General features: G+C 46.2%; 1 protein-coding gene across 1 annotated transcript; it reads left to right on the top strand.

The window, feature by feature from the left end:
* The first annotated feature begins 6,014 nt into the window (after window positions 1-6,014).
* Window positions 6,015-11,071, top strand: LOC101596041 (serine protease 44). The gene is made up of 5 exons (XM_045136956.1): window positions 6,015-6,315; window positions 6,575-6,743; window positions 7,698-7,968; window positions 9,199-9,336; window positions 10,835-11,071. Exons 1-5 carry the CDS (start codon window positions 6,015-6,017, stop codon window positions 11,069-11,071), a joined length of 1,116 nt encoding a protein of 371 aa, XP_044992891.1.
* The last annotated feature ends 9,624 nt before the right edge of the window (window positions 11,072-20,695 follow it).

The raw sequence follows: 20,695 nt of genomic DNA, 5'->3' as shown, positions 1-20,695 counted from the left end.
GCCAGATGCACAAGGGGACACACGCATCTGGAGTTCGTTTGCAGTGGCTGGAAGCTCTGTAATGCCCATTCTCTCTCTCTCTCTATCTGCCTCTTTCTCTCTCTGTCTATTGCTCTCAAGTAAACCAATAAAAATAAACAACAAAAAAATTATTTATGCCGGGCGTGGTGGCGCACGCCTTTAATCCCAGCACTCGGGAGGCAGAGGTAGGAGGATCGCCATGAGTTCAAGGCCACCCTGAGACTACAGAGTTAATTCCAGGTCAGCCTGGACCAGAGTGAGACCCTACCTCGAAAAACCAAAAAAAAAAAAAAAAAAAAAAAAAAAATTATTTATGAGAGTGAGAGAATGGGCACTTAAGGGCCTCCAGCCACTGCAAACGAACTCCAGATGTGTGCACTACTTTGTGCATCTCGTTTTACGTGGGCACTGGGGAATCAAACCTGGGTTCTTAGCTTCACAGGCAAGTGCCTTAATGGCTAAGCCATCTCTCCAACCCTGCCTTTTAAAATATTTTATTTATTTATTTATGAGAGAGAGAGGACTTAAAAAATATTTTTATTTATTTGCAAGTGGGGTGTGGGTGCAGCAGGGCCTCCAGCCACTCTAAATGAACTCCAGATGCATGTGCCACTTTGTGCATCTGGTTTTGCGTGGGTACTGGAGGACTGAACCCGAACCATCATGTTTTGCAAGCAAGCACCTTTAACTGCTGACCCATCTCTCCAGTTCCAAAGATTGTTTTTATTTCATCATTATTATTTTTTTAATGAAAGAAAGAGAATTGGCATGCTAGGGCCTCCAGCCGCTGAAATCGAACTCCAGACGTGCTGCTTGTGCGCATGTGTAACCTCGTGGGTCTGGCTTACGTGGGATCTGGAGAGTCGGACATGGGTCCTTAGGCTTCTCAGGCAAGAGCCTTAACTGCGAAGCCGTCTCTCCAGCCCAAGATTGTTTATAAATAAAAGAATATGTAACAAAGGCTGATATGTAGAGCGTGTCTCATAAGTTTCCACAGTCATCCCTTTTAGTCTTTTACAGGTCTCAGATACGCTTCCAGGAGGCTAGGCAAAATGAATGCCATACAGCTATATGTTGAGTAATTCTCAGAGGTCACACAGTACTGGGAGACGTCCAAGCCAATAGAAGGGACCTCAGTGAGTACAGTCAGTGGAGAACCCACGAGGCTTAAACCCCTAGCATCTGGGCTAAGTTAAAGGAAAGGGGGTTGTAGCAAGCTTAAAAAAAATAAATCCTCTGCCGGCACGTGGTGTCGCATACCTTTAATCCCAGCACTGGGGAGGCAGAGGTAGGAGGATCGCCGAGAATTCGAGGCCACACTGAGACTGCATCGTGAATTCCAGGTCAGGTCAGCCTGAGCCAGAGTGAGACCCTACCTCAAAAAAACAAAATAAATGAATAAATAAAGTAAAATAAAATTTAAAAAAAACCCTCAAATGGATCAAGAAGTACAAGTAGCTTAGATGTGTCAGAGTTTAACATTCCTTAAAGACAGACAATACCCCTCCAGACACAAAATGGCTGGGATCTCCATGACCTCACAGTGCCTGACACTACCTACACAAGACCATCATAAGAGGAGGAAAAGATGATGACATCAAAATAACAGAGAGACTGATTGAGATGGGGAGGGGATATGATGGAGAATGGAGTTTCAAAGGGGAAAGTGGGGGGAGGGAGGGCATTACCATTGGATAGTTTTTATAATCATGGAAGATGTTAAAAAAAGAAAAGACAGTCAATACAACTCAAACAGTCCACAGTGGGGCATTTCACAGTGCTCAGCAATCATTAAATACTTTCACAAATGTGGAAAAAGCAGCAAATGGTGATCTGAAGCAGCATTGTCAACAAAAAGATGCAGAAGTGATAGAAACGATGACACTAGCTAGCAGACAGACTTTAAAATGCCTCTTATTAACACTTAAGGTTGTTCAAGGTTTTCAAAGAAAGTATGAACAGAGAGACAAGTTTAAAGTACAAAATAAACCAAATAGAACTGCTAGACCTAAAAAAAAATAAAGTATCACATCTGAAATGACAAAGTAACTGGATGGCTGGGGCCTAGACGGGACATGGCAGGAGAAATCGTGGCGACATTGAAGGCACAGCAAAAGCACTGTTCAAACTGAAGCACACCCAAGCACACCAGCCAAGAACCCTGGAGTCTAATCATGTGACCTCTGGGCCAGTGTTAAATAGTGTGACTTGTGGACAGCTCTATCAGGGCTGGAGAGATGGCTTGGTGGTTAAGGTTGCTTGCCTGCGAAGCCGAAGAACGCTTCTCCCAAGCTCCAGGTCCTACGTCACCAGCCGCCACAGCGACGCACACACTCGGCGTTACACGTGCACAGAGGGAGGCGCACACACCTGGAGCTCGTTCTTAGCAGCTGAAAGGCCCTGGTGTGCCCATTGTCTTTCTCGCTCTCTCTGTGCTTCTCTCTCTCTCTGTATCTCTCTTTCTCTCTCTCAATAATTAAATAAATAGCCTGGCGTGTGGCACATGCCTTTAATCCAATCCCAGCACTTAAGAGGCAGAGGTAGGAGGATCACCAAGAGTTCAAGGCCACCCTGAGACTACATAGTGAATTCCAGGTCAGCCTGAGCTAGAGGGAGATGGTACCTAAGAAAACCAAATAAAATAAAATAAAATAAAATAAAATAAAATAAAATAAAAATCTGTATCATAGAAGGAAAATGAATGAGATCTTGACCAGCAGATGAATAAATAAGCAGTTAATTTGAAGTAGAGCAGGAAAAGAGATAAGTTGGTATAGAGAATAAATTAGTAAGACTTAAACTCATCCACACCATGGAGTGTAAACAGTTTGAATATTCCAGTTAAAATATTTTTCTGGGCTGGAGAGATGGCTTAGCAGTTAAGGAATTTGCCTGAAAAGCCAAAGGACCCTGGTTCGATTCCCTAGGAGTCACGTAAGTCAGATGCACAAGGAGGCACATGCATCTGGAGTTCGTTTGCAGTGCCTGGAGGTCCTGGCATGCCCATTCTTTCTCTGCGCCCCCACCCCTCTCTCTCCCTCTGTCTCTCAAATAAATAAATAAAAATTTAAAAAATATTTTTCAACTGGAAAAAGGTTCAACTATATGCTATTTGTAGGAATGCATTTTTGAAAGTAATTAAAATAATTTGTATGTGTGAAGGTACTGTGTGTGTGTGTGTGTGTGTGCATACCAGGTGTCTTGCTGTTGCAAACAAACACCCATCAGGCTTTATGTAGGTGCCTAGGAAATTGAACTCTGTGCTGACAGGCTTTGTAAGCAAGCACCTTTAACCACTGAGCCATCTCTCCAGACCCCCCAAATTAATTTACTTTCTTCCACGTGTGTGTGTATGGGTGCACCAAGGTCTCTTGCCACTGCAAAAGAGTGCTAAGCACATGTGCCACTTTTTGCCATCAGCTTTATGTAGGTATATGTGGGTTGGGGGGAGGTGCGGAATTGAACTCTGGCCAACAGGCTTTTCAAGCAAGACCTTTCAACTGCTGAGCCATCTCCTCAGCCCAGGAATGCATTCGAAAATTATTTATTTGCAGGGCTGGAAAGATGGCTTAGTGGTTAAGGCACTTGCCTGCAAAGTCAAAGGACTCAAGTTTGATTCCCCAGGATCCATGTAACACCAGGTCTACAAGATGGCAAATGTGTCTGGAGTTCATTTGCAGTGGCTGGAGGCCCTGGTATGCCTGTTCTCCCTCTCTCTCTTTCTGGCTCTTTCTGTATCAAATAAATAAAAATAAAATATTTAAAAAATTATTTATTTGCATGTGTTTATGTATGAATGTGCCAAGGTTTCTTGCCACTGCAAACAAATGCCAGACACTATTAGAATTCGGGATTGACTAGAGCAATGTGAGAAATACGAGAGCCCAGCGTGGTGGCGCACACCTTTAATCCCAGCCCTCGGGAGGCAGAGGTAGGAGAATCACCGTGAGTTCGAGGCCACTCTGATACTACATAGTGAATTCCAGGTCAGCAATATAAGAGAGAGCAAACCAACACAGACTTTAAAAAAAATTTTTTTTTTATTGGAGGTATAGCAGCTTCCTGGGATGAAATTGCTACTGCTGTGTTGCATTTGAATATGGGAAAGAGTACAGATATATAGGGTGAGGGAGGTGAGGTGGGTTTTGGGAGAGAAGGATGGAGAGCTTAGGTGTTTTGTTTGTTTGTTTACTAATTGCCTGTCCAGGTGGCACGAAACCTCTTGAAGCTGGACCTTTAAAAGCTTGCTTTGTAACAGAAGTCTCTATCATGCTATGGTCTCAGAAAGTTTTATGGCCCACCATAAAACACTTGCACCGCTTTTTAAAAAAGATGTTTCGGGGCCGGGCGTGGTGGCGCACGCCTTTAATCCCAGCACTCGGGAGGCAGAGGTAGGAGGATTGCCGTGAGTTCAAGGCCACCCTGAGACTACAGAGTTAATTCCAGGTCAGCCTGGACCAGAGTGAGACCCTACCTCAAAAAACCAAAAAACAAAACAAAACAAAAAAAAGATGTTTCGGGCTGGAGAGATGGCTTAGCAGTTAAGCGCTTGCCTGTGAAGCCTAAGGACCCTGGTTCGAGGCTCGGTTCCCCAGGTCCCACGTTAGCCAGATGCACAAGGGGGCGCACGCGTCTGGAGTTCATTTGCAGAGGCTGGAAGCCCTGGCGCGCCCATTCTCTCTCTCTCCCTCTATCTGTCTTTCTGTCTGTGTCTGTCGCTCTCAAATAAATAAATAAAAAATTAAAAAAAAATAAAATAAAAAAGATGTTTCATTTGCGGCTGGAGAGATGGTTTAGAGGTTAAGGCATTTGCCTCCGAAGCCTAAGGACCCAGGTTTGATTCTCCAGGTCCCACGTAAGCCATATGCTCATAGTGGCACATGCATCTAAAATTCATTTGCAGTGGCTAGAGGCCCTGGAGTGCCCATCCTCTCTTTCCCTGACTGTAATAAATAAATGAAAAAGATGTTCATCCTCTCTTTCTCTGACTGTAATAAATAAATGAAAAAGATGTTTTATTTTATTTTTATTTATCTGAGAGAGAAAAAGTGAGTGAGAGAGAGAGGAAGAGAATCTGGTTCATGTGGGTCCTGGGGAATTGAACTCAGGTCCTTTGGCTTTGCAGGCAAACTCCTTAACCGCTGAGCCATCTCTCCAACCCCATTTTTTTGAGTAAGATCCTACATGGATAGTTGGGGAATTGAACCCAGGCCATCGGGCTTTCCAAGCTAGTGCCTTCAACTGCTGAACCATCTCCCCAGCCTCCTTGAGCATCTTTTCCTGTGGAAGTTGGTTTTTCTTGGTGTGGTGGCACACTCCTTTAATCCCAGCGTTTAGGAGGAAGACCACTGTGAGCTGGAGGCCATCCTGGGACTACAGAGTGAATTGTAGGCTAGGGTAAGACCCTGCCTCAAAAAACAAACAAACAAAAAAAAACACAAAAAAACAATAAGCCACAGGGCTGGAGAAGATGGCTTAGTAGTTAAGGCGTTTGCCTGCAAAGCCGAAGGACCCCCGTTCAAGTCCCCAGGTCCACTTAAGCCAGCTGCACAAGGTGGCACATGCATCTGGAGTTCCTTTGCAGTGCCTGGAGGCCCTGGAGCACCCATTCTCCCTCTCCCTCTGTCTTTCTCTCAAATGAATAAATAAAAAAGAATTGTTTTTTTAAATTTTATTTTATTTTAAATAACAACTGCACAGCAACAACAGGAGAGCCATGTCTGTCGCAGGGAAAGACCTGCCAAACCTGGGGGAAGCGCTGGTGAACCAAGCCGGCTCCTAAGGGTGACGCCCTGTGCCCTGACCCCGTAGGCTAGGGGTGCTGACTGCCTGGGAGGCACCCCGTGGACCAGGCCAGGTGTGGTGGTGGTGGTGGGGCGAGGCTTGTCCCTGCAGGCCGATGACTGCCACCCCTGCCCCCCGGGCACGTTTCCCAACCGCCCCGTGGGGGAGGTGCCTCGCGAGGGCTCAGGTCTCCGAGGCCAGGCGGTGGCATGGCATCCCGGGCCCTGGGCCTCCAGGCCTGGCTTTTGCTGTCTCAGCTGGCACTAGCCCAGGCCCGGGCAGCTCCCGAGGGCTCCCCTCTTCCTCACCTCCCTTCGGGGGGAGACGCCGCCGAGGAGCCCCGGCTCGACGGGCAGCAGCCGCCGCTCTCCGGGATGCCCAGGACCCCATTGGCGCCCTTTGTCTTTGATGCAGACACATTTGCTTCGGGGGGTCCTCATCCCTACCGGGCTGTGTCTACGGCATTCTCGCCTCTACTACAGACGCCAGTTAAAAAGACAGTTTATGCAGGTGACGTTTCTGGCTCATTGCCCCAAGCGGTGGAGAGCTGGGCCCTGGGCTGGGGAGCATTGGGGGGAGGAGAGGGGGGACCCTTTGTCTTTGTACGGGGAATGACATGAGCCTTGGGTGTAGGGGGGTTCAGCAGTGGACCCAACTTGCCCTTGAGATCTCAGAGGTCATCATCACTCCCTGAGGAGCAGTGGGAGGGGAGGGGTCGTGGTCCTCCCTGGTGGCTCGGGTGTGTTCATCCTCCGCTTCTCCCTTCCCTGACCCACGTCAGCCTGCGGCTTCAGAAGCGCCAGGATAGTTGCCGGAAGGCCCGTGACCGACAAGAAGTGGCCCTGGCAAGTGAGCTTGCAGATCAACGCCCGACACATCTGTGGGGGCTCCCTCATCGGCAAACGGTGGGTGATAACTGCAGCCCACTGTATACTTGGGTGAGTGTTCAGGGCCCTGGGCTTGGGCCCCTGATCAGGCCGTGATGACCTAAAACCGATCCTGTCCTTTAGTCTCCCTTTTGTTTTAAATCCCAACAAAGGAGGCTGGGCGGGCATGGGAGCTCCTGTTTGCAATCCTAGGGGGAGGGAGGCTGAGGCAGGCGGTGGGTTGGAGGCCAGCTTGGGCTGCGCAGTTGAGTTCAGGGCTAGTCTGGGCCACAGTCTCAAAACAGAGAAATGAAACAAACAAACAAATAAACAAAAGGAATGACAGCCCTATCTATGTTTTTGTTTGTTTGCTTTGGTTTTTCGGGGTGGGGTCTCACTCTAGCTCAGGCTGACCTGGAATTCACTATGGAGTCTCAGGGTGGCCTTGAACTCACAGCGATCCTCCTACCTCTGCCTCCTGAGTGCTGGGATTAAAGCCACCAAGTCTGGCTTCTATCTATGCTTTTTAATCCAGCATCAGATGATGCCTGCATTAATATTTCTTTTTAAAAAATTTTTTTTGTTTATTTTTATTTATTTATTTGAAAGTGACAGAGGGAGAAAGAGGCAGAGAGAGAGAGAGAGAGAGAATGGGCGTGCCAGGGCCTCTAGCCACTGCAAATGAACTCCAGATGCATGCGCCCCCTTGTGCATCTGGCTAACATGGGTCCTGGGGAATCGAGCCTCGAACTGGGGTCCTTAGGCTTCATAGGCAAGCGCTTAACTGCTAAGCCATCTCTCCAGCCCTGCATTAATGTTTCTATACATACCCAGGTGACACTGGTTTGGGATCGCACCTGAAGAGTCATCTGGTGGCTGGCTGGGATGATCAGGGCTCCTGCGGGGGGTGTGATTTGGAAGGAGGGAGGTGACTGTTGGCTGGCATAGGAATATGGAGCCAGGCTGAAAGGAAAACATCTCAAACATATGGAGAAGCATGCAGACTCTTTCAGAATCTCTCCACAGCCATGTGAATTACTCGGTGCTGCTGGGAGCTGTATACCTGAACTCCACAATGTCCGTCCGGATCCTAGTGGAAGACATCGTTATACACCAACATTACCATGGGGCTAGAAAACTGGTACATGACATCGCCCTTGTTCTGCTGCAGTCCCCTGTGACTTATTCCACTTATATCCAGCCAGTGTGCCTCCCTGAAAAGTCTTTCAAGATACAAACGGGGACTGCGTGCTGGGTGACCGGATGGGGCAAACTGAAAGAAGAAGGTGAGACTGACGTAAGACTTCCGTAACCTTAGATCAGGGAGCAAGCTGCTTAGTGAAGTTGCCCTACAAATTAGACGGAGGGACAGGGAACCACACTTTCTAGTAGGTAAGTAAGGAAGAAAGGGGGAGAAGGTGCTGCCACTGAGTAGGTGTCTATAAATTCCTATATATTTGTCAGGACTTGAGGTGCCCAACATGGGGGATATATATACTCCAAGGGTGGTTTTCAGTTCAGGGAGATGGTGGCTTGTTTGCCCATTTAAGCTGGGAGTACTTGCCTTGGTAGATAGGAAGTTTCCTTCTTTTCTTTTCTTTTTTTTTAGTGAGAGCGAGAGTGAGAGCGAAAGAGAGAGAGAGAGAGAATTGGCATTCCAGGGCCTCAGCCACTGAAGTTGAACTCCAGATGCTTATGCCACCTAGTGGGTATGTGTGACCTTGTGCTTGCCTCAGCTTTGTGTGTCTGGCTTAGGTGGGATCTGGAGTGTCTACCATGGGTCCTTAGGCTCCACAGGCAAGTGCCTTAACTACTAAGCCATCTCTCCAGCCCTCAGAAGCTTCCTGTTTGTAAGAAGAGGCCAGAAAAAGGAAAACGCAGGGCTGAGAAAAAGACTGGATTTGGTAACTTTGGAGGCACTTCCTGTCCAAGAAAGTAAATAGGCTTTACTGATTCTCAGGACACTGTCACTAGTGTCAGTGACAGAACGTCACATGCTTGGTGATCATGATTTCTCACGACGATAAGGCTTTGTTTGCCTTCTCCTGGGCTGTTCTTATCTCCATGACCTTGGCTTGGGCTTTTATATCTTTCTAAGCTCATGTCAATGTTTGGCCTCATTTTCCTCATTGTCAAAAAGTAGAAGTCATAGGGTTTGGGGAGATGCCTCAGCAGTCAATGCCCGCGAAGCCTAATGACCTGGGTTCCATGCCCTAGTACCCACGTAAAGCCAGATGCACAAAGTAGTGCATGCATGGTCACCTGTTTTGTTTGGTAGTGGCTGGAGGCCCTGGAGCACATTCTTTCTCTCTTTCTCTCTCTCTCTGTATCTTTGCTTGCAAATAAACAAAATATTTTAAAAAATAGGAAGAATACATAATGCCTAAGAGGATACCTTGTGTGAATGCACTGTATTGAGGCCCAAAGAAAGTAACAGTAACACTTGTCACACATCATGTCATTTAGGTACATCCACTCACTCCTGTGTTGTCTCTGCATAGATCCACCGGATGCCATATCAAATCAGCTTCAGGAGGTCGAGGTAAACATAATTCGTTATGAACAATGTAATTCGATTCTCAAAAAAAGTTGGAGGAGACTGTTTAACGTAGTCAGCGAAGGAACAGTCTGTGCTTACAATGAAAAAGGAGGAGACTCTTGCCAGGTCAGTTTATGGGTCCCTAGCCACTCTGCATCGCAGCTGTCTTCTCACTCACCCCCTGGGAGTAGGGCCTGGGTCAGTCCCCAGTTCCTGCACTCATCATTGTTCAATCTTATGGGGTACCGGGGTAAGCCATATGATTCTCCTGGACGAGCTGGACATGATCCTCCATTGTCCAGGAGATGCTGTATGCAGGCATTGGGAGTGGGGAGAAACAGGGAGGTGATAATATAAGTTCTGTGGAGTTCTAAAAAAATTTTTTTTGTTTATTTTAATTTATTTATTTGAGAGTGACAGACAGAGAGAGAAAGAGGGAGAGAGGGATAGAGATAGAGAGGGAGAAGGAAAGAGAGAGAATGGGCATTACAGAGCTTCCAGCCACTGCAAATGAACTCCAGATGTGTGCGCCCCCTTGTCCATCTGGCTAATGTGGGCCCTGGGAAATCGAGCCTTGAACCAGGGTCCTTAGGCTTCACAGGCAAGTGCTTAACCACTAAGCCATCTCTCCAGCCCAAGTCATCTCTCCAGCCCTGCAGGGTTTTTTTTTTTTTTTTTTTTTTTTTTTAGGTAGGGTTTCACTCTAGCCCAGACTGACCTGGAATTTACTATGTATTCTCAGAGTGGCTTTGAACTCATGGTGATCCTCCTACCTCTGCCTCCCAAGTGCTGGGAGTAAAGGTGTGTACCACCATGCCCGGCTTTGTTTTTGTTTGTTTTTGCTTTGAGGTAGGGTTTCACTCTAGAGTAAGCTGACCTGGAACTCACTATGTAGCCTCAGTATGGCCCTGAACTCACAGTGATCCTCTGGCAAATTCTGTGCTTTCATTCTCTTCTAGATGACATGCAATGTACTTGGATAACCAATTTATTCATTATTATCTCAGAAAAAGAGCATCTTTTTCCCCCCTTTACATTCAGTTTTAATTTTTGTTTTGTTTTTGTTTTTCAAGGTAGGGTCTCTAGCCCAGGCTGACCTGGAATTCACTATGTATTCTCAGGGTGGCTTTGAACTCACGGCAATCCTCCTACCTCTGCCTACCGAGTGCTGGGATTAAAGGCATGGGCCACCACACCTGGCTCTTTGTCTTACTTTTGGAATAGTAGATATTTTTCATTTGTTAAATAACTTCAATTCCAAGGGGTTGGAGTGATGGCTTAGAGGTTAAGGCAACTTGCCTAAGGACCCAGGTTCCATTCTCCAGTACCCATGTGAACAAGATGCACTAGGTGGCGCATGTGTCTGGATTGCATTTGCAGTGGCTAGAAGCCCTGGAGTGCCCATTCTCTCTATCTGCCTCTCTCGATCTCATAAATAAGTAAATAAAATATTTTAAAAAATTAACTTCAATTCCAAACTACCCTAATCACAGGAACCAGGGCTGGCAAGTGCCCCGGGGAAGGCTGGTGTGTGCCATTCTTCCCCACACCTTAAGATGCAGTCAGTCAACTCTGCTGTGGATGAATTCCATTCAGTGACATTTACTTCTCTCTCTTCCTGCAGGGAGACTCTGGAGGACCCCTGGTCTGTGAATTTAATGAGACATGGCTGCAGGTAGGAGTTGTGAGCTGGGGCATTGGCTGTGGTCAGAAGGGATTTCCTGGAGTTTATACCGAAGTGAGTGTCTACAAGGACTGGATCATCAGACTACTGAGTGGAGCTTTCTGTTGGACCTCACCAGGCTGCCGCATCTTATGCCTGTGTCTGGCGATGTACTTGGGCATCCTGGCGATCCTGTGACCCCCTCTGGCCCACCGTCCTCCTGTTTCTGACTCTCCACCAGGCTTCTCCTCTGACATTCCTTTTCCTTCTCAACGCCTTTTCTTCAAACTCCAGCTGGGATCCATTGGCCCACGTGGCGGGGAGACTGGGAACTGCAGTGTGTCTCGGCCTGGCTCTCTGGTTACCCGCCTTGGTTGTACCCACAATTAAGGGCTGTGCTGTGCCTGGGGAGAAGGAGGATGGGGGAACAAACCCTATGCAGAGGTCCATCCAGCCTGCTAGGTGGCACAAGACGACTCGTGGGTGTCTCGGAGAACATCTGCAGAGGAGAGACAGCATCCGCGATGAAACAAGCGCTAGACCTGGCTCTGTAGAGACCACGTTAGGCACGTTCATGATGAGAGACAGAGACAGAGAGAGAGGGAGGAAGAAGAAGAAGAGGAGGAGGAGGAGGAAGAGGATGAGGAGAAGGAGAAACGAGAAGTTCTGCACGCTCCCTGCACAGGAGTGAGCCCGGGACCTCATATAAGGCTCAGTGTCCGGGCCTGGCAGAAGTTCCCCAGAACCCCAGCGTAGCTCCACCTGCGAGTGCGTAGCCTCTGCCACACAGGCCTCATGGGCAAGCCTGCCTGGTACTCTCTTCCTCAGTGCCCTGTGGACACATCCAGGGACACCCCAGGTTGTGTAGCAGCAGTTTTGGAGTGGGGAGGTTTCAGATCCAACCTAAAAAGAAAAAAAAAAAAAACCCTTAAAAAAAAAAAAAAGCATAGACTGTGTCGTGTGTGTCTGAAGCTCTGCTCATCTGGAGCGCTTAACTGCCTGTCTCACACTCTGTAGAGAACTGGGCCACCATTTAGTTAGGAAAGTTATTAAGTCTCCATTAAATCCCTGCCCGTTTAAATAGGATGGGCGGGCCTGAGCCAGTGCCTGTGTTCCCCATTTATCCATCGGCATCTCTGTAGCTTGGGGAGCTGTCATTGAGTGCGGCAGATCCCCCTCCCCCCCCGCAGTCAGGGACGGGAGAGCCCGAGGGTTCAGAGGGCGGACCATGGCAATCACACACCCTGGCACCTGTCCTTGCTGCCTGTACCAGGAAGGTTTTGAGGAGACACTATGGGCTCTGGGCTGGGCCTTGAAAAAGCCCAAAGAACTGAAGACTTTGGGCTAAAGGGAGGTAAGAGGGGCCGTGTGTGTGTGTGTGTGTGTGTGTGTGTGTGTGTGTAAGATAGTGACAGAGAGACAGATGGAGGATCAGCTCTTCTTTCCAATATCAGACTAGTGACCCAAGAGCCACCAGGGCTGATGACCATCCTTTAGCCTTCCTGGCTAGTGCGGGAGATCCCACCTAGCAGATGCTTTCAGCAGGCAGTCTGACAGCCCAACCTGCTGCCTGGGGAAGGCTAGGTCTTGGACCCTCTGCTTTTCAAAAGCTGATAGCCAAACAACTTTCCATGGAAGTTAACTCTATTCTGCGCTGTTGCTGGGAATGCCAGTTACCGTTTCCCATTCCCTTCTTCCTTTCTGCTCCTTGGTTGAGACTCCGTATAAGCACTGCATCCTCTGCCAGGCTGTGTAATTAGTATTTCGACATAACATCATAACTGCCTGGAATATCATAAGAGGGGGCCCTTGTAGACATTATATGTCTCCTAATGACAGAATATAGCTCTCGTTGTCTTCTTAAAAGAATTGAACCCGAGTCCCAGTGTGGATCTACAGGGAAGAGAGGAAGCAGAGGAATGGTCATGAGCACACGCCACAAAGTCCAAACTATGAGATGCGCTACAGGTCAGGTTGGGTGTAAGGGACAGAAGGAGAAAGTATAGTCACGGCTCTAACAATATACCAAATGCAGAACTGGGGAGATGATGGCTAAGCAGTTAAAGGCACTTGCTTGGAAAGCCTGCCAGCCTGGGTTCAATTCCCCAGCACCCACATAGAGCCAGATGCACAAAGTGGCACATGTGTCTGGAGTTCATTTGCAGCGAAAAGAGTCCCTGGCATGCTCATACTCATTCTCTCTCTCTCCTTGCAAGTAAATAGATAAAATTACTTTTTAAAATAACTAAGTAGGGGCTGGAGAGGCGGCTTAGCAGTTGAGGCGCTTGCCCGCAAAGCCTAAGGACTCACGTTCAACTCTCCAGGTCCCAGGTAAGCCAGACGCACAAAGGGATGCAAGCACGCAAGGTCATACATGTGCACAAGGTGGCGCCCGTGTCCGGAGTTCGAGTGCAGTGGCCAATTCTATCTCTCTCACTCTCCCATGAAATAGATAAGTAAATAAAAGATATATCAAATGCAAGAACAGTCATACCAGACTAAAGTGTACTTCCCAGGGGAGCATGCTTGGGTGCTAGAATGATAAAGAAATACATAGGACGACCTAACAATCATACTCATGGGCGCATTTGAGAGCAGGAGAGAACTAGGTCACAGGAAGCACATGGAAGGGCTTCCTGCATGGATCTTAAATTGCATACACGGTCACTTGATAGTTACCAAAGCTGTGTATTTATTTTGCTTGATTTTGTGTTTAAGTTTTTTAATTTTTAAAATTTATTTTAAAGAGAGAGAAAATTGGTGTGCCAGGGCCTCAGCCATTGCAATCGAACTCCGGAAACTTGTGCCACCTAGTGGGCATGTGAGACCTTGCACTTGCCTCATCTTTGTGCGTCTGGCTTATGTGGGATCTGGAGAGTTGAACACGAGTCCCTAGGCTTCACAGGCAAGCGACTTAATGGCTAAGCCATCTCTCCAGCCCTGAATTTGTGTTCTAATTTTATAATATGAATAGTTCAAAAGTTAAGATAAGGAACTGTAAAGATGACTTTTCAATTAAGGTACTTGTCTGCAAAGCCTAAGGACCCAGATTCAATTCCCTAGTACCCATGTAAAGCCAGATGTGGCTAGAGGCCTTGGTGAGCCCATTTTCTCTCTCTCTGACTCTCTCTCCCTCTCTCTCAAATAAATAAATAAACAATTTTTTAAAAGTTAGAATAGCTGGGTGTGGTGGCGCATGCCTTTAGTCCCAGCACTTGGGAGGCAGAGGTAGGAGGATCACCATGAGTTCGAGGCTATCTGAGACTATATGGTGAGATCCAGGTCAGCCTGGGTTAGTGTGAAATCCTACTTCGAAGAGCCATAATAATAATAATAATAATAAAATAAAAATAAATAAAATGAAATGATTTTTTTAAAAAGTTAGGACTGGGCTGGAGAGATGGCTTAACAGTTAAAGCACTTGCTTGTGAAGCCTATGTACCTAGGCTTGATTCTCCAGTGCCCATGTAAGCCAGATGTACAAGGGGGCACACATGTCTGGTGTTCTTTTACAGTGGCTAGAGACCCTAATGCACCCATTCTTTCTATGTATCTATCTGCCTCTCTTTCTCTAATCAATAAATAAATCATTTCTTTTTTTTTGTTGTTGTTGTTTGCTTTTCTAGGTAGGGTCTCACTCTAGCTCAGGCTGACCTGGAATTCACTATGTAGTCTCAGGGTGGCCTGGAACTCACGGTGATCCTCCTACCTCTGCCTCCTGAGTGCTGGGATTAAAGGTGTATGCTACCACATCTGGCTTTTTTTTTTTTTTTTAAGTTACAACTCACAAGTAAAAGTTCTGCTGTATAAGGCTTTGTGGGGTGGGAGGCCAGTGAAAATTGTTATTATCATTTGTTTAATGCATATTGGTCTTCAGGTTGTTAATTTCTTCCTGTAGTATTATTGGTATTTTAGTATTTTAGTATTGTTATAGACATGTATTTCAGTTAGACTTTCAAATTCTGGAGTATCTATTAAAACAGATTAATTGTTTAATACATGAATATATAATAAACTGCACATATTTAAAATGTTCAATAAGTTGTGATATATGTGCATGCATGTGTAACTGTTATACAATCATGAAAGCCAATATTTCTTTTATTTATTTATTTATTTATTTATTTGAGAGCAACAGACACAGAGAGAAAGACAGATAGAGGGAGGGAGAGAGAATGGGCGCGCCAGGGCTTCCAGCCTCTGCAAACGAACTCCAGACGCGTGCGCCCCCTTGTGCATCTGGCTAACGTGGGACCTGGGGAACCGAGCCTCGAACTGGGCTCCTTAGGCTTCACAGGCAAGCGCTTAACCGCTAAGCCGTCTCTCCAGCCCCAATATTTCTTTTTTTAAAAAAATATTTATTTATTTTAGAGAGAGAGACAGAGAAAGAGTCAGATAGAGAATGAGTACACCAGGGCTTCTAGCCACTGCAAATGAACTCTGGATGCATGCACCACGTTGTGCATCTGGTCTATTTGAGTCCTGGGGAATTGAATCTGGGTCCTTAAGGTTCTCAGGCAAGCGCCTTAACTGTTAAGCCATCTCTCCAGCCCAAAATAAATATTTCTATTACCTAGGCGAGGTGCCTTGTGCTTTTTGGCAATCCCTCTTCCCCTACCCCTTTTGGCTTCACAATTCCTCAAATTTTATATAAATGGGAATATAGGAGCTTCTTTTTTTTGTTGTTGTTGTTTTCTGATTTTTTGTTTTTTTCCCGAGGTAGGGTCTCACTCTAGCCCAGATTGACCTGGAATTCACTCTGTATTCTCAGGGTGGCCCCCAACTCACAGCGATCCTCCTACCTCTGCCTCCCAAGTGCTGGGATTAAAGGCATGCGCCACCACACCTGGAAGAATATAGAGTATTTAAAAAAATAGTTATTCATTTATTTCTGAGGCGCAGAGAGAGAGAGAGATAGAGAGAGAGAGAGAGAGGGAGAGAGAGAGGGAGAGGGAGAGAATGCACATACCAGGATCTCTTGCCACTGCAAATAAACTCCAGACACACGGGCCACTTTGTGCATATTGAGTTGAAATGTTCTCTGAGTCTGAAAATAGGCACAGTTCTTCCAGGAACAAATAGAATGGGCGTCCTCATACCCCTTCTACAAGGCAGGGAAGAATCGCTTTCTTATCCTTCAGTGGGAACAGTTTTATTTGAGTCCTGCATCGTCTGCCCAGGAACTGTGTATGTGTGTGGGTGTGTGTGTATGCGCACACACGTTGGGGGGGGGTAGTTAGTTATGCAAATGTCCCAGGAGAGCAGATAGATCAGGGAAGGTATTTCATAGCATTGGTCTTCTTAAGCCTGGATATGGATATTTCAAAATAACGATGCAGCAAGACAAGAGACTTTTTCAACTGGGTACCAGTTTAAAATAAGAAGTCTGACTGCACTTACTAAATTATTGCCTAGTATTCCAGAAGGGCGTCTGTCACCAATGTGTTGGACGGAATCAAAATTTAGTGCGAATGTAAATAAGGATCCCAAGCTGTGGGGATGGGGAAAGCAAAACCAAGTCACGATTTGCCAGTCTCTGCTTCTTTATGGCTAAATATAAATTAAGCTAGAAAGACCTAGAATAGAAGCAAACCTCAAATCCTGCTCTTTTCGGAGTCCATTTTAAGAAAAGCCGAAGTTTTATAACTGTTGTTGATGGTTTCTGGATATTAAATAAGTTGACAAACATATTTTTAATTCTGTATTGAAAAAATATTTGGTGCTGCATTCCTGGTTTTATTTGCTGTTGGGGCTTGAACCAAAGGTTTTGTGCATGCTAAGCAGGTACTCAACACACTGAATGATGCCCAGTCCACTTTTCATTTTTATAATCTTTAAATTTTAATTAATTTATTTAACAGAGAGAGAGGGAATGGGCACGCCAAAGCTTCCAGCTACATGTGCCACCTTGTGCATCTCACTTTACGTGGGTACTGGGGAATTGAACCTGGGTCCTTTGGCTTTGCCAGCAAGCACCTAAACTGCTAAGCCATTTCTCCAGCCTTACTTTTCATTCTTATAAGGCAATTTTTAAAATTTTAATTAGTTTTTTTTAAATGAGGTATGGTTTCACTCTAGTCCAGGCTAACCTGGAATCTGTCGTCTCAGGGTGGCCTCGAACTCATGGTGCTCGCCTACCTCTGCCTCCCAAGTTCTGGGATTAAAGGCAAGGGCCACCACACTCAGCTAAATTTTAATTAATTTAAGAGAGAGAGAGAATGGGTGCAGCAGAGCTTCCTGCCACTGCAAACATACTCCAGACACACACGCCACATTGTGCATCTGGCTTTACGTAGATACTGGGGAACCAAACCCTGGCTGTCAGGCTTTGCAAACAAGAGCCTTTAACCACTGGACCCTCTCTCCAGCACTAACTTAAAAATATATTTATTATTTATTATTTATTTGAGAGAGACAGAGAGACAGGTAGAGAGAGAAAATGGGCATGCCAAGGTATCCTGCCACTGCACCACACTATTATTAAATTGTGTGTGTGTGTGTGTGTGTGTGTGTGTGTGTATGTGTGTGTGTGTGATGAATGTGCCCACGTGGAGCCCCATGCACTGTTGGTGCCCGTGGCTTCAGCAGGGAGTGGGTACTTGCTGGCTGTGGTTCAAGGGATATCCATTCCTTTTCCCCTGCTTATTCTTACTGGATCCAGAGTCTTTTACTTTGACATGCTGGCGAGATACCAGTAGTAACGTTGTGGAAAAGCTCCAAACCTCAGCCTGTCACCTTTTCTATTTTGACATCCATACTTCCATTAGTTTCTTTTTTCCTTTTTTTTTTTTTAAGGCAAGCTCGACAGACTGGCCTTTTCTTTCCTTCCCTTTTCTTTTTTTAGAGAGAGAAAGAAAAAGAGAGGAAATTGGCATGCCAGGGCCTCTAGCCGCTGCAATCAAACTCCAGACTTGTGCACCACCTTGTGTGCATGTGCAAACTTGAGTATGTGTCACCTTGTGCATGGCTTATGTGGGATCTGGGGAGTCAAACATGGGTCCTTAGGCTTTGCAGGCAAGCGCCTTATCTGCTAAGCCTGAGTTTCGTTTCCTCCTCCTTCTTTTCCTCCTCCTCCTCCTTCTTCTTTTTCCTGCTTTTTTGAGTTAGGGTGTCACTCTAGTCTCTGTAGTCTCAGGGTGGCCTTAAACTCACAGCGATCCTCCTACCTCTGCCTCGCAAGTGCTGGGATTAAAGGCGTGCGCCACTATGCCTGGTTTAAGGAAGATATATTTTTGCCTTCTTTGTTCATTTATTTGTTTATGTCAATATGAACTCATAAATATTTACTTTACATCTTGGCTGTTATTTTATTTATTCTTTTATGATGTGCTGGGAATTGAACCCAAGGCCTTACACATGCAAGGAAAATACTGTCCCCAGCACCTATTGGCTTGTAATCAAATATTACATTGTTTATTATTTTCTTTGAAATATTTTTGTTTATTTATTTCCAAGCAGAGAGAGACAGAAGAAAAAGAGACAAAGAGAATGTGTACGGCATGGCCTCCAACCACTGCAAATAAACTCCAGGTGCATGTGCCACTTTGTGCATCTGGCTTTACATGGATACTGGGGAATCAAACCCAGGCAGTCAGGCTTTATAGGCATTAACCTATGAGCCATCTCTCCAGTCTCACTCCCCCGCCCCCCCAGGGTTTACAGGCTGACCTGGAATTCACTATGCATTCTCAGGGTGGCCTTAAACTCACAGTGATCCTCCTACCTTTGCCTCCCTAGTGCTGGGATTAAGAGTGCGCCACCACATCCAGCTAACCCTTTGTATTTATTTATTTATTTTTTTTTTCGAAATAGGGTCTATAGTCTCAAGGTGGCCTCAAACTCACAGCAATCCTCCTACCTCTGACTCCCCAGTGCTGGGATGAAAGGCGTGCGCCACCACACCTGGCACCCTTTGTATGTTTAAGCACATCCTGTCCTTTCTTTCTGGCACTGTAAGATGTTCCAGGATTTTCTTGTAATTTCCCAGCTCTCAAAAAAAATCAGCATTTGGGCTGGAGAGATGGCTTAGTGGTTAAGGTGCTTGCCTGCAAAACCAAAGGATCCAGGTTCAATTCCTAAGTACCCATGTAAAACCAGATACACAAGGTGTGCATGTGTCTGGAGTCCATTTTCAGTGGTTAGAGACCCTGGTCTGCCCATTCTCTCTCTCAAAATAAATAAATAAAATATTTTTTAAGACCAGCAATTTCCACCCCCTTTTGTTTTATTGTTTGTTTTTGTTTTGAGGTAGGGTCTCCCTGTAGCTCAGGCTGACCTGGAATTCCCTCTGTAGTCTCAGGATAGCCTCAAACTCATGGTGATCCTCCTACCTCTGCCTCCAAGTGCTGGGATTAAAGGCGTGCACCACCATGCCCGGCCCCAAATCAGCATTTTTTTTCTAAAGAACTTTGGCTTCTTTACTTTTGAGTTTTTATTTATTTACTTATTTGTATGTGGGTGCGTGCACATGCATGCGCCCAGGTCTCTTGCTGCTACAAATGAGGGCACCGCCTTTTATTCTACTTTACATGAGTGTCTGGAGAATTGAGCCCAAGCTAGCGAGCTTTGCAGAGAAGCACTATCTCCCCATACATTGCCGTCAGGTTTGCATTGCTGGCAGAAATCACCCAACCAAGAGCAGCTTATGGGGTGGGGGGGGGAGGTTTATTTTGGCTTACAGACTCAAGGGAAAGCTCCATGATGGCAGGGAAAATGATGGCATGAGCAGAGGGTGGACATCACCCCCTGGCCAACATAAGGTGGACAATAGTAACAGGAGAGTGTGCCAAGCACTTGCATGGGGAGACTGGCTATAACACCCATAAGCCTGGCCCCCAACAATACACTGCCTCTAGGAGAGTTAATTCCCAAATCTCCAACAGCTGGGAACCTAGCATTCAGAATGCCTAAGTTTACTGGGGACACCTGAATCTCAAGTGAGGGGGTTAAAGGTATGTACCATCACGCCCAGTGACAATAACTTCTATTATGCAGATCCTTAAAATGGTCTACAAAATAGGACAAAAAATAAAATTTGAACGATAGAAAGATGGGATGGAGAGATGACTTAGTGGTTAAGATGCCTGTGAAACATGAGGATCCAGCTTCAATTCTCCAGTACCCACATAAGCCAGAGGCACAAGTGGTACATACATGTGGGGCTTGTTTGTACTGGCCAGAGGCCCTGGTGTGCCCATTCTCTCGCCAGCTTGCTCTCAAATATATAAATAAATAAAATAATTAAAATTTTTTTTGTTTATTTTATTTATTTATTTAAGAGCAACAGAGAGAAAGAGGCAGAGAGAGATAGAGAGAGAGAGAATGGGCGCGCCAGGGCCTCCAGCCACTGCAAACGAACTCCAGATGCGTGTGCTTCCTTGTGCATCTGACTAACGTGGGTGCTGGGGAATCGAGCCTCGAACCGGGGTCCTTAGGCTTCACAGGCAAACGCTTAACTGCTAAGCCATTTCTCCAGCCCATAAATAAAATATTTTTAAACATTGAAGGCTGGGCATGGTGGCACATGTCTTTAATCCCAGCACTCTGGAGGCAGAGGTAGGAGGATCACCATGAGTTTGAGGACAGCCTAGGACCACAGAGTGAGTTCCAGGTCAGCCTGGGCTACAGCAAAACCCTACCTCAAAATAAAATAAAATAAATAACTGAGGGTGGTGGTGCACGCCTTTGATCCCAGCACTTGGGAGGAAGGGGTGGGAGGATCGCCATAAATTTGAGGCCACCCTGAGACCACATAGTGAATTCAAGGTCAGTCTGGACTAGAGCAAGATCCTACCTCAAATAACCAATGTGTGTGTGTGTGTT

The sequence above is a fragment of the Jaculus jaculus genome, chromosome 17, assembly GCF_020740685.1.
Source record: "Jaculus jaculus isolate mJacJac1 chromosome 17, mJacJac1.mat.Y.cur, whole genome shotgun sequence".
NCBI lineage: Eukaryota > Metazoa > Chordata > Mammalia > Rodentia > Dipodidae > Jaculus > Jaculus jaculus.
Note: the sequence above shows the minus strand (reverse complement) of the source record. Positions and strands in the feature narration are given on the sequence as shown.

Coding starts and splice junctions, on each gene's coding strand:
- LOC101596041 (XM_045136956.1), top strand. CDS start 6,015: ATGGCATCCCGGGCCCTGGGCCTCCAGGCCTGGCTTTTGCTGTCTCAG. Junction 6,316..6,574: donor TAAAAAGACAGTTTATGCAG/GTGACGTTTCTG, acceptor TCTCCCTTCCCT/GACCCACGTCAGCCTGCGGC. Junction 7,969..9,198: donor AAGAAGAAGGTGAGACTGAC/GTAAGACTTCCG, acceptor ATATCAAATCAG/CTTCAGGAGGTCGAGGTAAA.